This window comes from Salmo salar, chromosome 15 (assembly GCF_965601325.2).
Source record: "Salmo salar chromosome 15, fSalSal1, whole genome shotgun sequence".
In the NCBI taxonomy this organism is placed as follows: domain Eukaryota; kingdom Metazoa; phylum Chordata; class Actinopteri; order Salmoniformes; family Salmonidae; genus Salmo; species Salmo salar.
The window spans coordinates 66,820,554-66,838,235 of NC_138305.1; the positions used below are offsets into that span (position 1 = coordinate 66,820,554).

Here is a 17,682-nt window from a genome sequence, read left to right on the forward strand (position 1 = left end):
GCCACCTTGTGTTGGTGACCCAGTGCCCTGTATGGATGTTACTATAACTATCTTACCGATGGCATAGTGTCATTTATAGAATGGATCAATATGAATGATCTAAAGACCTGCTCCTCTCTCTCTGCGCTTCTCTCTTTGTCGCTCTGTCTCCCTCTGTCTGTCTGTCGGTTCCTCTATCTCCCTCTCACTCCCTTCTTCTCTCTTCTACTTGACCCTGTCAGGCGGCGTTGTTGAACAGTTTCCCAGACATTTTTGATGAGCTGCTGCAGATGTTCACAGTGCAGGAGGTGGCTGAGTACGTCCGGGGCACATTAGGGAGCATGCCCAGTACGGTGGACATCGGCCAGTCTATGGATGTGGTCAAACTGCAGTCCATCGCCCGCACCGTCGAGAGCAGGCTCTTCTTCTTCCCTGGTAAGACTACAGGACAACTTAACTTATACAAAATGAGTCTGTGAACACTTTGATGCTCCCAAAGTGGGAATTTGATAGATGGTGTAACTGGGTCTTTGTCAGGACAAAAAATCTAAAAGTCAAGGGTTAAAGCTGGTTAAATATCTTTCTACATTTGATCCTTCACTTTTTCCCCATCTCACTCGCTCTCCATACCCCTTCCCACTCTCTCCCCCTCTCCTTCCTTCTCTCTCCCCCTCTCAGAGTCTCGAAGTATCTTGCTGCCGGTGGTCCTGCATCACATCCACCTGCACCTGCGCCAGCAGAGGGAGCTGCTGATCTGCTCAGGAATCCTCACCAGCATCTTCTCCATCATCAAGACCAGCTCTATGGTACATCACATCACCACTGAATCTATTGTAGCTGTAAGGGTTTGAAGAATATGCCCTTAACTACAGATCATGGATCAGATTACACTACCCCCAGGCCTAATCATAATCATTAGGGGGATTAAATTATATCTGACCCTGTATCAGTGGTTAGCGGCTACTTTTCTGTACCAAAGCTGGTACCATAACTGGTTACTAGTACATCTCCTGTACCTAGTAATCCTAGCTAAACATTTTTTCACATTTCCTGTTTCAAATGGAATTAAATATGAGACGACTGAGTAGTTGGTAAAACGTTATACACTGTCAAGGCTTGTTAAGGCAAGCATAACACCATGTCATTGTTTAGACATTATTGTCAAGGCATTATTATGTAGGGCACTTCATGTTGAGGGATGAATTTATCTTTAAAATGGTCTGTCAAGCAGCTTATGCAAATGTATTAATTAAATTCCGTCTCTCTTCTTCCCCTTCTCTACCTCTGCCACTGCTCATCGCTCCCCCTATTTTGTCTCCCCTTCCATCTCTGTCTTCACCTGTCTCCTCCATGACCATCTCTGTTTCTCTCTCTGTTTCTCTCTCCCTCTCTTCCTAGGAGTCTTCTGTGCAGGAGGAGGTAGAGATGATGGTGGAGAGCCTGTTGGATGTTCTGCTCCAGACTCTGTTGTCCATCATGTCCAAGTCTCAGTCTCTGGAGACAGCTAGGGGGCAGCGCTGTCCCCAGTGCACCGCTGAGATCACGGTCAGCGATTCTCCTCTCCTACACTGTCTGGCTGGATCTTTATTCACTACATGGAACAGATACTGTATATATTTTGTAATGCGTGTAACCTCTCAATGGGTGGGTTTCTGCCTGTCCAGGGGGAGTATGTGTCCACTCTGCTGTCTCTACTCAGACAGATGACAGAGATCCACTTCCACCACCTGCTCAACAACTTCCACAGCAAAGAGGAACTCAAGGTGATTGCTGCTGTGTCAGTCTGTCTGACAGAGGAACTTGGGGTTGAGCTATAATATGTAGATGATCATGTACCCAACACCAGCTAATTTATTGTCTTCCAGGAGTTCCTGTTGAAGATCTTCTGCGTGTTCCGGAACCTGATGAAGCTCACCATCTTCCCCCGAGACTGGAGTGTCATGAGGCTACTGACCAGTCAGTAAGTCTGACTCAGATGACCTATAATTCTGCCTTCATATTGCCTCCTATATGAGATAAGGGAACATATCCAACCATGAGATGACACTCTCCTGACTCTGATCGCATGTGACATTAGTGTAGCTGTTGCATCATCTATTTTTATCATAACTTTTTGCTGTCTCCTTCTGCAGTGTCATTGTGGCGACAACACAGTACCTGTCTCCAGCGTTACACAAGAACTTCTCAGAGGCGGATTTTGACTTCAAGGTGTGCCTCTGTAGAGAAACGAGAAGTGTCATGTTGAACAAGAGCAGTAAGCAAGTAAACGAGAGCCTTCAATATCCCGGAGAAGTCAACCCCGAACCTGCTGTTCTATCCTTGTCTTTCTCTGTTTACGAAGGACTGTCTTTTTTTTCTGTACATGGTTTAACTACAGTATGCTGTTATTCTCTGATCTGTCTCCAGTCCAATGTGGCTGATTTTGTCCAACCTGGATTTATGCCTAGAGGGAAACTACGGAAATGCAAAACCTGATGGTGAACTAAGGGGCCAATAAAAAGGTGTATACAGTAGATATAACTTTATTGGAATCAAAATACAAGTTGATGTTTGTATGTGTGTGTTCTCTGTACCAGGTGTGGAATTCCTTCTTCAGCCTGACGGTCCTGTACATCAACCAGCCCAGTCTGCAGTTGGAGCCCCTGACCCAGGCCAAGAGGAAGAAAGTCCTGGACAAGTAAGGACCTCTGTTCAATGTCCATCAATTATATCCTCAAACACTCAGGAAATATATAGTTTAAAGACATATTTCCCACATCTATCTACGTGTGGTCACTCAGTAGCTAGTATTCTCTACATTCTCCCCATGTACCTTCTCTGCAGGTATGGAGATATGAGGGTGATGATGGCCTATGAGCTCTTCAGCATGTGGCAGAAGCTTGGTAAGATAACACTACATTCATATACAACTGTCTTGTCATTCTAGCCTTCAAGGATAATGTCATGTGTGTTTATAACATCTGTATTGTGCCCTCTCTGTGTGCTCCAGGTGAGAATAAGCCCCACTTTATCCCTGGAATGATGGGTCCATTCCTGGGAGTGACGCTGGTGCCTCAGAGCGAAGTTCGGAATATCATGATCCCCATCTTCCATGACATGATGGACTGGGAGCAGAGGAAGAACGGCAACTTTAAGCTGGTCAGTACTGTCCCCAGCTGCGTCACACCACTCATCCTTTGTAGGGCTTGTATTACTACAGGTTATCACCCAATATCATATCTATGTTATGGAGCTATGATTTCACTGCTAGAAGTGTGTAGGAAAATGTTGTGGTCATTGATTGCTTATACACTAACCTCTGTGTTATGTAGGTGGAAGCAGAGTTGATGGACAAGCTGGAGAGTATGGTGGCTGATGGGAAAGGGGACGGCAATCACAGAGAGCTCTTCGGCCTGCTGTAAGCACCAACAACCTCAGTCTTCTATTCATACTCAATGCCAAATTGTTGCTTGAGTGTGCTGTACTACTGTCATTTTCTATGCTTCTGACTTCTCTTGGGTCTTTTTCTGCTGTGTCATTCAGGACCCAGTTGTTTGGGCCTTACCCCAGGTAAGTTATCAGTTTCTCAACAGCCCAAGCCTTAGCTCTACCACTATCATGGTCCTTTCAAACATATCAGTGCTTACAGTTCCATGTCCAATGTTAATGTGCACCAGTAACATAGAGCTTGTCTGTCTCTGTCTTTAGCCTACTGGAAAAAATTGAGCAGGAAACATGGAGAGAGACAGGCATTTCGTTTGTTACCTCCGTCACGAGACTGATGGAGCGCTTGCTAGACTACAGGTATTATTACTACTGATCGATTGGATTACAGATTATAAACAACATGTTAATATCCTAACATTGACTGACTATTGATAAAGGGATGTACTGTCGAGATAGGACATTACAAACCTGCTCTGCTTTTAGGGACTGTATGAAAGGAGATGAGATGGAGAACAAGAAAATAGGTGGTTCTTCCAACCTCATGGTGAGGCATTTTATATGTTTTAACCTTTACTGTACCTCAGTTAGGCCAGATAATAATACCCGCGTGTGCTACAGTATATCCATGTAGTGGTGTGTTGCTTCCATTTGTCTGTCCTCCCCAGAACTTCTACAAGTCAGAGATCAACAAGGAGGACATGTACATCCGCTACATCCACAAGCTGTGTGACCTGCACCTGCATGCAGAGGACTACACAGGTAACTGGTTGGGATGTATATAACACTTTTCAGCGTGCTCACACTGTATAGTATTAGAACCCTGTGACAGTCAGGACTACCATGTAAAGTCAATGACGGTTAATCATGGTGACCTTTGTGTCCTCCCCACCACCAGAGGCAGCATTTACCTTGCTGCTGTACTGGGAGCTGCTGCACTGGGAGGACCGACCCCTCAGAGAGTTCCTCCACTATCCCACACAGAGCGAGTGGCAACGCAAAGAGGGCCTCAGCCGCAAAGTGCTCCACTACTTTAACAAGGGAAAGGCAAGCCAAGCTAAATCAAGTCAAGCTAAGTTAAACAACAAGGGGAATGCAAGTCAGGCTATGTCCAGTCACTTTGGGTAGTATTTCATGTGAGATACTCAAATCAAACATATTATTTTACATAAGTTCCACATGGGTCTACTTAGAAAACATCTCAAGTCAGAATCTCAAGTCAAAAGACTTCTCTATGTTCATGATGTCGTTGATGGCTGTTTAATTCTGGAAATCCAACATTTTCCCCTTCAAATCCTCCTGAGAATGATGTTCCATAGACAGGATATTGTAAACATGTATTGAGAGATTCCATATGTGAGAGATCTCAGTCTCTTTATCTCTTTCCAGTGTTGGGAATATGGAATATCACTCTGCCGGGAACTGGCTTTCCAGTATGAAACCTTATATGACTACCAGAGCCTGAGCTGGATACGGGTGAGTCTGTCTGACAACCCAGTACTGTATGCCTCCTCGCGCTTTCTCTCTCTCTCGCTCTCTCACAGCCATTACTTTATCCCCCAGTGACTACTCATCATCATGAAGATGGAAAGTAAGTAGAAAGGAATGGAATTGAATATTAATTCTTTAATGTCCTCACAATGTGGACATTTATTCACATTGCAATAGACTGACGAAATACCAAAAACATTATGACCCCTATGATCAAGGGAACCTCATTGATGTGTGTTGCTGATAAAAGCTGAAGATGCTCTCTTAGAGTTGAATCAAGTATTTTTGTATTTTATAGAAAATGGAGGCTGCGTACTATGACAACATCATAGAACAGCAGAGGATTGAACCAGAGTTCTTTAGGATGGGCTTCTATGGCAGGAAGTTTCCATTTTTCCTCAGGGTGAGATGAACACACACACGCACAATCTTTTATTTAAATGATATTCAATTGGTTTTACGTATCAGTTGGATGACAACCCTTCTCTCTCCAGAATAAGGAGTTTGTGTGCCGGGGCTATAACTATGAACGGCTGGAGGACTTTCAGCAAAGGATGCTAGGAGAATTCCCACATGCCATTGCCATGCAGCACCCCAACCAACCAGATGACGCCCTCCTACAAAGTGATGTTCAGTGTATCCTAACCATGGTCAATGTGTTGTGTGTTGTGTCTGTCAGTATATTTGGCTGTGTTTTCCTTAACGCCTGGCCTCAGACCTGCAGATCTATGCGGTTACCCCAGTGTCAGACATCACTGACGTGCCTCAGCTGGAGCGCGTACCTGAGAGGATCAAGAGCTTCTACCGCATCAACAATGTCACTCGCTTTCACTATGACAGACCCTTCCACAAGGGACCCAAGGACAGGGAGAATGAGTTCAGGGTATGTGTGTGTGGAAGGAATTAGAATAGAATGTAACTGAAATTGTCAGTTGATACAAGCTGTGTATAATTACTATACAGAAGGTGACTCGGTGTTTTGTGTGTGTGTCTTCAGAGCCTGTGGATCGAGAGAACCACCCTGATTCTGTCTCGTCCTCTTCCTGGCATCTCCCGCTGGGCTGAGGTGGAGAGGAGAGAACTGGTGAGGAGCACTGGCATCACAAACTGTTATCACAAACTGTCATCTCACACTGTGACAGACGCCTCAGGGTGATGATGCAAGCGAGTGCATAATTTGTGTCAAATCAAAATCTAAGTTTATTGGTCGCGTACACCAGTGGAGGCTGGTGACTTAAAAAAAATTGAGGAGGATGGGAGACCCACGGTATAGGGGCGGACCGCACGGAGTCGACAAAGTGTGTTTCAAAAATCGTCAGACTAATTATTTTGAACTAAAGACATTTATAGTACAATATTATGGGGAATGTGAATGAGAGGGCTACTTACAGTGTTGGGAAGGGATCAGAGCAGTGATTGAATGAGGGTATGAGGCATGAGTTGAGGTGTTCAGAGGCTCAACTTCAGTGCAGGTTGTCCTTCAGTGCAGAACAGGCTCATCATGGATGGATGGTGTTGAAGAGCTCAGCTCTTCCACTGATGACAGGACTTGACTGGGAAGACAAAAAACAATAACAATAACACAACACACAACACAATCAGACAATAGAGCTAAGAATGAGTTAGTCCAAGCAAGGAGTAAAATCATTTACATGTGTAATAATGTGATAGTGTTTGTACAGTAATGAGAGAACATTGACAGGTTTGCTCACAATGCTTGGAGAGGAAACAATGAATGTGTCAGTGGATGAATCAAGCCCTGATCATCCACATACCTGACTATAACGGACAACTGCGAGCAGACTGGTGGGGCAATTCTTTCCCACTGGGGCCTGGTGTTTTTCCTTATCTGGTAATACATATGTCCCACATGGGTCTACTTAGAAACATCTCAAGTCAAAATCAACATATACTTAGCATTACTTTCTTTGCTTTCTCCCTGGCATATTACATCATTTACTTTCTCCCTGGCATATTACATAATTTATGCAGCAGCATACAATACATTTTTGGACTCACTGTTGTGCTGTGCTCATTTGAACAGGAAGGTGGCGCGGTGGTCCTTGTGGGCAAATTTTGTCAGGAAACTTTGTCATCAAAGTCTGGCATTCTCTGGATTTATGGTTCTTTCAAGACAACAAGGAGCTCAAAAAAATAAAGGTTGAATCATAAGGTCAGTGATCTTCAGGTCAGAGCTATAGAAAGAGGCCCAAGTTCCCGACTTGGAATTCTGAGTTGGAGGTCTTTTCTCAGTCGGAGCTTGTTTTTTCAGAGACCCAGTTGTGGCAGAAGTCATGCTGGATTGACAGCATGGCCTATGTATTCAACCTTTTCTGGCACATGGTGTTGCGTGTGAATGTTTATCCTTTTAAGCTTGGAAAAGAGACCCTTAAACCCAGACTTGGACCACACACCCTCTTCACCAAATTGCAGGCAGGGGAAGCAAAATAGTGATTGCTTTGCAACGCCTGCAGTTAGCCGCTGATTCCTTCCAAACCACTCATTGTGTAATTTGCGATTTCCAACTTGTTGTGTAATGTTTATGTCCAATGGCCGATGAGCACCTATATGTTTGATCTATAATTTGATTGAAAAGATTGAAAATGATTTGCCAGTACATTGTAGACGTGATTCATGATGACTGCTTGTCTAGCTTGAAAGCTAAGATTTTTGAAAGTATGATGTTGACATGATCTGTCCAATCAAAGCTACGGTAGATATAATATGATTTGACGTCATTTTATCTGTGGCTAATTACCTTTCTTGGATGGGCACTTCTAATGAAACTCTATGGCAACACCCAAGGGGGCTTGAACTTTCTAGCTCTCCCTGTAGATTTTGCGGTGACGTAGTGTCACCATGAGTGACAGAACGCTGAGCCAATCACGCCGCAACTAGAGAAGATGACCAACCCCTACGCTCTGTATTTTATGCTGGCTGCGCCTCCACCACAGAGAGCACTGAGCTAAGCTGAAACACCAACAATTTGGAGCTGCCTTACTCAAGAAAGCAAAAAAGAGACCATGTTTGTATGCAGATTTATTAACTCAATCAATTTTGTTTGCAAACCGATATGTAACATGTATTAATGCCGAAATAACATGCAAAAAAGTATTATTCAAATATTTTTTTAGCTAAACAGATGGGGCTCAAAACAATTGGGGCTCTGCCCCACCTGCGAGTAAAGCACTGAGATGCAGTGCCTTACTATTAATGGATGATGCAATGGAAGCAGTCAAATCATTCTGAATTGATTTTGACATCCCGGAGAAGACAGTAGAAACTCCCATATGCTCAGCAAGTAAAGCATCATAACTTGGCCCTCCCGAGTGGCAATCGGTCTAAGGCACTGCTTCTCAGTGCTAGAGGTGTCACTATAGATCTGGGTTCGATCCCGGGCTGTATCACAACCGGCCATGATCGGGAGACCCATAGGACTGCGCACAATTGGCCCAGCTTCGTCCGTGTTAGGCGAAGGTTTGGCTGGGGGGTGCTTTACAAGTAGGCTGTCATTGTAAATCAGAATTTGTTCTTAACTGACTTGACTAGTTAAAGGTTAAATAAAAAATTACCTCTGCAAGCTCCTTATAGCTCAGTTAGCTGAACGTTCCTTCCCATCGTGCCCCTAAGTAAAAGCCAACTCTTAAACTGCTTGTGATCCTGTTTCTTCTTAACTTCTCATTGTGTCGTACAGTTTGAATACGCAGACGTTTGTCCATTTACATGATCGATGCAGCTTTTTCCAAGAAGCTTGAATCTGATGTGGGCAATGACACAAAAATCGACTATATTGTTGTTTGCGTTATCTAGCCATTCTGGTGGAGAAAACTGCACTCAGGTAGCTAGGCTAACATTAGCACTGGCTACTAAAGTTAGTGCAATTTATTTCAATTTGCCATGCTAACTCCACACAAAAATAAAGTTTGAAAACCAAGAATACTACATCAAATCTACCTCCTCCTAGAAACTAATTTGAATTGAATAATATTCTAAAAATGCTCAACTATCACTCTTCACTCTAAATCTCTATCCAAATGTAACCAACTCACCAAGCTTCTCAACACAGAACCCCCATAATTTGTATTTAACCTTTATTTAACTAGGCAAGTCAGTTAAGAACAAATTCTGATTTACAGCCTTATTCTAAGATGTATTAAATTGTTTTTAATCCTCATCAATCTACACAAAATACCCCATAATGACAAAGCAAAAACAGGTTTTTAGACATTTTTGCAAAATTATAAAACATATCACATAAGTATTCAGACCCTTTACTCAGTACTTTGTTGAAGCACCTTTGGCAGCGATTACAGACTCGAGTCTTCTTGGGTATGTTGCCACAAGCTTGACTCACCTGTATTTGGGTAGTTTCTGCCTTTCTTCTCTGCAGATCCTCTCAAGCTCTGTCAGGTTGGATGGAGAGAATGTTGCTCCACAGCTATTTTCAGGTCTCTCCAGAGACGTTTGAAGAGTTTCAAGTCTGGGCTCTGGCTGGGCCACTCAAGGACATTTAGAGACTTGTCCCAAAGCAACTCCTGTGTTGTCTTGGCTGTGTGCTTAGGGTTGTTGTCCTATTGGAAGATAAACCTTCGCCCCAGTCTGAGGTCCTGAGCACTCTGGAGCAGGTTTTCAGCAAGGATCTCTCTGTACTTTGCTCCGTTCATCTTTCCCTTGATCCTGACTAATTTTCCAGTCCCTGCCGCTGAAAAACATCCCCACAGCATGATGCTGCCACCACCATGCTTCATCGTAGATATGGTGCCAGGTTTCCTCCAGACGTGATGCTTGGCATTCAGGCCAACCAGAGAATGTTGTTTTTCATTGTCTGAGTCCTTTAGGTGCCTTTTGGAAAACTCCTAGCAGGCTGTCGTGCCTTTTACTGAAGAGTGGCTTCCATCTGGCCACTCTACCATAAAGACCTGATTGGTGGAGTGCTGCAGAGATGGTTGTCCTTCTGGAATGTTCTCCCATCTCCACAGAGGAACTCTGGAGCTCTGTCAGAGTGACCATCGGGTTCTTGTTCACCTTCCTGACCAAGGCCCTTCTCCCCTGATTGCTCAGTTTGGCCGGGATGCCAGCTTTAGGAAGAGTATTGGTGGTTCCCTACTTCTTCCATTTAAGAATGATGGAGGCCACTGTGTTCTTGGGCACCTTCGATGCTGCAGACATTTTTTGTTACCCTTCCCCAGATCTGTGCCTCAACACAATCCTGTCCCGGAGTTCTACAGACAATTCCTCAAGGATTATCAACGGAAACTGGATGCACCTGAGCTCAATTTCGAGTCTCGTTGCGAAGGGTCTGAATAATTATGTAAATAAGGTATTTCTGTTTTTCATTTTTAATACATTTGCAAAAAAATGTAACCTGTTTTCGCTTTGTCATTATGCGGTATTGTGCGTAGATTGATGAGGAAAATGTTTTATTTAATACATTTTAGAATAAGGCTGTAACTTAACAATGTGGAAAAAGTGAAGGGCTCTGAATACTTTCCGAAGGCACTGTATGTGTGTGTGTGTGTGTGCAGTTGGAGGTGAGCCCTCTGGAGAATGCCATCTACGTGGTGGAGAATAAGACCCAGGAGCTGCGGACCCTGATTAGCCAGTACCAGCACAGACAGCACCAAGGCAACATTAACCCCCTCAGCATGCTGCTCAACGGGGTCATAGACGCTGCCGTCAATGGGGGCATTGCCAGATACCAGGAGGTACTAAGGGAAGGAAGGGAGGGAGATGGGGGTGGGTGGGTCGGTCGGTGGATTTGAATGGATACTTTGGTCCTTTTCTTCCAGAACATATATTGTTATCTGCCATGTCTTGTAACGCATTCATATCCTATATTCCTCCTCCACAGGCGTTCTTTGAAAAGGACTATATGAACAGCCACGCAGAGGACACAGAGAAGATCACTCAGCTCAAAGACTTGATGCAGGAACAGGTCAGACAAAGCTCTTAACTCGTCAGTGGTCCACACAGTGTATATGGGTATAGAAGACAGAAACTATATCTTTCCTACGTGTTGTTTCATTGTCACAGGTTCACATCCTTGGAGTGGGGCTGGCTGTCCATGAGAAGTTGGTGCACCCAGAAATGCGTCCCCTGCACAAAAAGCTGATAGATCAGTTCCACATGATGAGGACTGGTTTACATCAGGTGAGTGGTTCTACATACTCTTCTGTTTGTGTGTCCTAATGAGTTGGGGGGGTGTGTGTGTGTGTGTGTGTGTGTGTGTGTGTGCAGTCAGTGATTATTCAGAGCAGTGTTTATATGTGGTCCAGCAGGGGTTGCCAGCAGCCTGCACTGGAGTCAACAATCCCAGAGGCATCAAGACCACTCACAGCCACATGAGCCCAGAAAGTGTCCGTCTGATTCACAGACACAGGTCAGTCACATATTGTACAGGATTTAACTTGGAAAAAAGAGATGTTGCAGTAATCTGTGAGATTAGAATATTATTCTCTCTCTGCAGCCCTATGAACCTGCAGGGTTCTATCCGTCAGTTGTCCTCCTCCCTCTCTTCTCACACCTCCTGCGAGGCAGGAGGAAACCTGGTCATCCTGACAGACGGCCTATTGGGAGAGCACCCTGAGGACACGGCTCACATGGAGGTGGGTGGAATGAATACACACACACAAACACACGCAGGTTTTGTATGTTTTGAAGATATGTGAATGAACAGATATATTATTTTCCAGCCAAGCCCCTCCTCCTCCAGTCTGAGCTCCATTCGGTCCACCTCCTCCCAGGTTATTAACTCTGCCCCATCTAGTGCCAGAGGTGAGTGTCACCTGCACCAGGCAATAAATACCTCCAACTCATCATCATCATGTTCTTGGCCAGTTGTACATTTAACATTCTCAATAATGTACAGTACCAGTCAAAAGTTTGGACACACCTACTCATTCAAGGGTTTTTCTTTATTTTTAATATTTTCTACATTGTAGAATAAAAGTGAAGACATTACAGCTATGAAATAGCAAACATGGAATCGTGTAGTAACCAAAAAAGTGTTAAACAAATCAAAATATATTTTTGATTTTAGTTTCTTCAAAGTAGCCACCCTTTGCCTGTTGAAAAATAAATGATAGTCCCACTAAGCGCAAACCTGATTGGATGGTGTATCGCTGCAGAATACCGTGGTAGCCATACTGGTTAAGTGTGCCTTGAATTCTAAATAAATCACTGACAGTGTCACCAGCAAAGCACCATCATACCACCTCCTCCGTGCTTCACGTTGGGAACCACACATGCAGAGATCATCAGTTCACCTACTTTGCATCTCATAAAGACAAAAATCTCAAATTTGGACTCATCAAACCAAAGGACAGATTTCAACCAGTCTGATATCCATTGCTCGTATTTCTTGGCCCAAGCAAGTCTCTTCTTCATATTGGTGTCCTTTAGTAGTGGTTTCTTTGCAGCAATTTGACCATGAAGGTCTGATTCATGGTTCATGCAGTCTCCTCTTAACAGTTGATGTTGAGATGTGTCTGTTACTTGAACTCTGTGAAGCATTCATTTGGGCTGCAATCTGAGCTGCAGTTATCTCTAATGAACTTATCTTCAGCAGCAGAGGTAACTCTGTCTTTCTTTCCTGTGGCGGTCCTCATGAGAGCCAGTTTCATCATTGAGCTTGATGGTTTTTGCGATTGCGCTAGAAGAAACTTTCAAAGTTCATGTCTTAAAGTAATAATGGACTGTCGTTTCTCTTTGCTTATTTGAGCCGTTTTTACCATAATATGGACTTGATCTTTTAGAAAAAATGGGCCAACTTCTGTATACCATCCCTACCTTGTCACAACACAACTGATTGGCTCAAACGCATTAAGAAGGATATGTTAATTGAAATGCATTCCAGGTGACTACCTCATGAAGCTGGTTGAGAGAATGCCAAGAGTTTGCATAGCTATCAAAGCAAAGGGTGGCTACTTTGAAAAATCTCAAATATAACATACATTTTGTTTTGTTTAACACTTTTTTGGTAACTACATGATTCTATGTGTGTTATTTCATAGTTTTGATGTCTTCACTATTATTCTACAATGTAGAAAATAGTAAAAAATAAAGAAAGGAGGGAAGGAGAGGATGGAGAAGAGGACATGAAGAATTTAGCAAATCCAATTGAGATTATCCCAATGGGTCTCTGATGTCTGTCTGACCTGTCCTCTCCCCCCTTCCTCCCCCAGGCTCTCCGTCCCTGCCGGATAAAGCCAAACCCAACCGGGAGGTGATGATGCTGCTGCCGCCTCACCAGAGAGTCAACAACACCATGTACTACACCATGACTGAGAACGGACAGGTGCTGACGTTACAGACCAAACTATGTTAAAATAGCACAGAAGTCAACTGATGACATTGCTGCATTAGTTAATTAAGGAGAAGACGACAGCTAGTTCACTGAGCGTAAGAACGATAGGCTGGCCAAAGCAGAAATAGACTGGTACTGAGCCCCAGAACACACTGTTTGTTCTTGTCCTTTTCAGTTATCTTTAGACTCTGTTGTCTCTCTGTTTGCAGAGCAACCATCTGCAGCGTGCCTTACTCCAGCAAGTGAACCCCTGTAAGCCGTGCGTTGACCCTCCCATGAGCTTGCCAGAGAAAGGTGAGTATACTGTATGCCTGTCTTAAAATTGATAAATGCTGGTGTTCTCTAGTGTTCATGAGAAATGAGCTAAGTAGGACAGAACTTACAGTCCTAGCTCTATAGTGAGCCTGTGGTTTGCTGGTGTTCCCCCAGTGTTCCCTAGTGCCCCGAGCAGCTGGAGTCTAGATGGCGAGGGCAGGGAGACAGTGCCCTATATCCAGGGACCTACAGGGGGCATCATCATGCCCCCCGTCCCACCCAGGTCCTTCCCACCAGGTAACACCAATTATATACACCTTATCTATGTGTAAGAGTCCCTTGGCTGTCATGTACACTAGACAGGAGGTTTTGGAAGTTTATTCTGATATGATTGTTTTCACCTCTTTAGGTCACTTCCTGATGCACTTTGATGCGTTCCACCACCAGAACAGTGACCCGCCCCCGGCACTGCCTGTTCGCTCTCTCAGAAAGGTAAAAGACAGTTCAAATACTGTAACGGTACATCTTCTTTTCTTGGTCAACAGATGCCAACCCATTTCTTATCTTCCTCTTTCTCGCTCTCCATCCCTCCAGTCTCCTCTCCACCCCATACCCGGCTCACCCACTAGTCCTCAGTCAGCCCTGGGGGGCAGTAATTCCACCCTCTCGGGCAGCGCCAGCAGCGGGGTCTCCTCTCTGAGTGAGAGTAACTTTGGGGCCCAGTACCCCGATGCCCAAACTGTGCGAAATGACGCCATGGAGCCCTTACCCAGCCACCTGTGGACCCCTGATGAGTACCTGGCATCTCCCTATCTGCACATCCACTACAGTGGGCCAGAACCAGAGTCCCTCGACCATGTCCGACCCTTTCACTACCGTAACCCTGTCTCACACCTCCCCCACTCCCAAACTCACTCCCACCCCCACTCTCACCACCAACCGGTCGGCCTTGATGGCCACCCTCATCCCCACGGGCCCACCCACCACCAGATACCCATCCACGGCCCACACCACATTCCTTACCGGCGCCCTCAGCCCCCAGCTGTGCCCCCCAAGCCCTACCTGAGGGAAGGGTGCATCCCTGAGGAGGACCTGAGCTCCTTGGTGCCCCAGCCCATCCCCCTTCCTCGGAGGATCTTCCACTCCCCCCACAGCCACAGAGAGGAGCTAGCCAAGGCTGCCTGGGAGCAGTGCATCAGCGAGGAGCATGAGGAGACACCATGAGGAGACTACAGGGCTGGGCCTCTTGGAGATTTTACTCACCTCGGTGCATCTTACTAGTCTAAAGTGGCTCCCTTCCCATTGTCTCCTTGCCTTCATCTGTATTGATGTGAAAGAACATGGGCTGTTGAATCATGCAAATACATTGTAGGCATTAACAATATTGCTTTCATCCATCCCATGTTTTTTATATCAGAGCAGATGAAGGGGAGAGGAAGCCACTTTAGACTATTGAGTTGCACCCTCACTCTCCTCAGTGTATTCAGTCTGATTCTGAATGGATGAAGCAGCATCATAGGAATTAATAAGGGAATATTATCTGTTGGACAATATGACCGATAATGACTTTGTTTAAATTGATATTGACTGTACACTGTTGTACAACTAGTCTGTGAGCATGTTTAGTTTATTTTCATTTGAGAACAGTATACAGCCGTTTTGTGAAACATGACGATCCTCATCAAAATGATCAACACATACGAGCCCCAAATAGAATCCCCCTCCCTTTTCCACAACGAAAGGCAACTACAGAAAGTTATACTCTTAGTAAAGTCATGATGACTTTTCTGCTTTTAATGCTCCATATATCTATTATTTTGATACACTTGCTACAGTATGTATGGGGTTTTCAAATAGACTTTTCCATCCTCTGTTTTACAAAACGCTGTATAGTGCTTCACCATATGACATTCTCCAATCTTCTGTTCTATTCTGCTACCTGCTTCTCATTGAAAGCAGGTCTGTTATTTGGACCTGGGTCACTCTTCTTGACCAAAGCCTCTAGGGACATATAAACCTCAGTTTAGGATTATCCCTCCATACAGTACGTATGGAAAACAATGTGAATGTATTCAAACAAGATGTGCTGTTTGTATTACGCAAGTGGCAGGTCTTCTTTTCTGTTCAAGTGAAGTTGTCTTTATTACAGTCTTCTTGTCTTTTGTGTAACAGACCGAAATATCTCATGAGAGGAGCGTGAATGTTACCCAGACTAAAAGAGCTGATAAATCCTTGGGAGGGCTACAAGGAAGGGGTGGAATTGTCAGGTGCCACAGAGCGCTCTGGAACAACAGTGAGTTCCCAATGTCAGTTTGAGTTGAGTTGGACTCAATAATACTGGATTGTTCCTTGAAAGAAGATAGTGATGGAGAAAATAACCATGGTGAAAACATCCTTAACACTCAACTAGGAGTAAGATGAGAAGTAGCGAAGAATAATGGCTCAACAGTACCTCAACCACCTATTGGACTAACTATACTCATAAAAACAATTATCACACCCTATCTCTGCCTCTATATGTTTCAAGACAATGACAATTAACAAGTAATACATATGTGTGTGTGTAAAAGGACTAATGGCAATGACATTGCTCCTGTCTGTTACCTGTTCTACTCACCTTCACCCCATCTGCCCACCGAATGGCAAATCCAAACTCCCTCAAACAGTGTTCTAAACAACTACCTGCCTTAAGTGCACTGAAATGCAGTATCAGTCTCTCATTCCGACACCTCACTTGACTGTTTCTGTGAAGCTCATGAAATGACAGCTCTCTTTTTTCATCACGTTCTCTACGCTTCCCGAACAAACCTCATGATATCTATGTGTGACATCTGTTTTGTCCTGCCTTGGTTGAAGATTGTTGTTTGGTTTGTAGCGCTACAGTATACTTAGTTTTGCCTGCAGTTTCTCTTCACTCTGATCTGCAATAGAGAGATGTTTGTGTGTACAGAGGATGAGTATGAGAAGCTCAGACAGGACCATGAGGTTGATCTCCTTGGGCAATGAAAGTACAACAGACAGTGTTTGCTGAGATGTAATGTATAACCAACCAGTGGGTTGGAAGGTGGAGGTTACTGTTAAAAAATACAGGTCTTTGTTTCCCCAAGTAGTTTTTTGCAGGTGAATGCTTTGCTTTGTGTTCTTGCACATTAGGTTGTCCACTGATCAGACAACATCTATTTTTGTATGCAGGTACATCAGTTGTGAGGACATATTTCACTGATGTATCATGGAAGGATGCAGGGTATGTTTTGCAGACTGTGGAGTTAGTATGGAAGAACAGAACTATGGATCAAATATAGGATGAAAGTCAGATGTATGGGGAAGCTGATGTTTGTGTGAAGAGGAGCGATACTCAGATCAAATATAGGTACAATAGAATTTTTCAATGTAAATTCTGTTACTGTACATACAGCGGTATTGTGAAATATTTTTGAAAATTATTGCAGACCCCCCCCCCTAAAATAATTTTATTGTTGTTTTGTGTAAATACATGTACTCCAGAAATTGACGTAATTGATGAATATCTATAATCAATGTTTAAAGAAGACAAAAACATTAGACTGTGGCTGTCTGCATTGTTCTTGACTTCAAGTCTTCAAATATAAATACTTTATACACTTTTCAATGTGCTTTCTTGTACAGATGGTGTTAGCATGATCAAACAGTGTTTGGTTGTAAAGGTGGTTTTCCTACTCCCATAACTGCTGTGGTATGGATTCATTAACAATGCCAAACATTAAAGACAATCTTTTATCAGCTCTGACTCTGTCATTTCCATGGCTTGCTGCTCTGTGGGAAATAGAACCAATGATTGGCAGTATGTTTGACTGGGAATGGAAATTGACAGTAGGTGACACTGCTACTTCCACATACACAAATCACTGTCAGTCAATCAGTCAATCTTTATTTTTTATCAGAAGGAAATTTGGTTGCAGACAGATGTGACAGTTCAGTACACATATTTAGCTATTAAAGACATTTGGTTGTGAAATATGTTTTTTCTTGTAAGGTTCAAAGGAGCAAAAGGCATTACATCTTGTAGGAACTTTGTATAGAAAGTATTAAAAAGACATTGAAGTGAAGTTGATTCACCAAAAGCAAAGCTAAATTGACAGCTGCTTTAAATAATGGAAATACTACCTTTAAATATACTTAAGTATCAAAAGTAAATGTAATTGCTAAAATATACTTAAGTATCAAAAGTAAAAGTATAAACAGTTTCACAT

The 17,682-nt window shown here is 43.7% G+C and overlaps 1 protein-coding gene across 1 annotated transcript in view; it reads left to right on the forward strand.

Moving 5' to 3' along the window:
- LOC106571850 (dedicator of cytokinesis protein 3) overlaps nt 1-17,212 on the forward strand; it is a 72,194-nt gene extending 54,982 nt beyond the window's left edge. Inside the window, exons 24-54 of the mRNA XM_082961980.1 lie at nt 222-414; nt 658-785; nt 1,378-1,524; nt 1,644-1,742; nt 1,845-1,939; nt 2,112-2,187; nt 2,556-2,656; nt 2,803-2,861; nt 2,969-3,117; nt 3,291-3,376; nt 3,502-3,528; nt 3,667-3,762; nt 3,889-3,949; nt 4,071-4,164; nt 4,301-4,449; nt 4,792-4,878; nt 5,192-5,296; nt 5,388-5,529; nt 5,610-5,776; nt 5,891-5,977; nt 10,419-10,598; nt 10,745-10,828; nt 10,927-11,043; nt 11,151-11,272; nt 11,360-11,498; nt 11,586-11,667; nt 13,077-13,189; nt 13,408-13,492; nt 13,628-13,750; nt 13,863-13,945; nt 14,048-17,212. Coding sequence (XP_082818106.1) covers nt 222-414; nt 658-785; nt 1,378-1,524; nt 1,644-1,742; nt 1,845-1,939; nt 2,112-2,187; nt 2,556-2,656; nt 2,803-2,861; nt 2,969-3,117; nt 3,291-3,376; nt 3,502-3,528; nt 3,667-3,762; nt 3,889-3,949; nt 4,071-4,164; nt 4,301-4,449; nt 4,792-4,878; nt 5,192-5,296; nt 5,388-5,529; nt 5,610-5,776; nt 5,891-5,977; nt 10,419-10,598; nt 10,745-10,828; nt 10,927-11,043; nt 11,151-11,272; nt 11,360-11,498; nt 11,586-11,667; nt 13,077-13,189; nt 13,408-13,492; nt 13,628-13,750; nt 13,863-13,945; nt 14,048-14,677 — 3,906 coding nt within the window. The 3' untranslated portion in view covers nt 14,678-17,212. The remainder of the gene's footprint in view (nt 1-221; nt 415-657; nt 786-1,377; nt 1,525-1,643; nt 1,743-1,844; nt 1,940-2,111; nt 2,188-2,555; nt 2,657-2,802; nt 2,862-2,968; nt 3,118-3,290; nt 3,377-3,501; nt 3,529-3,666; nt 3,763-3,888; nt 3,950-4,070; nt 4,165-4,300; nt 4,450-4,791; nt 4,879-5,191; nt 5,297-5,387; nt 5,530-5,609; nt 5,777-5,890; nt 5,978-10,418; nt 10,599-10,744; nt 10,829-10,926; nt 11,044-11,150; nt 11,273-11,359; nt 11,499-11,585; nt 11,668-13,076; nt 13,190-13,407; nt 13,493-13,627; nt 13,751-13,862; nt 13,946-14,047) is intronic.
- Nucleotides 17,213-17,682: the final 470 nt, after the last annotated feature.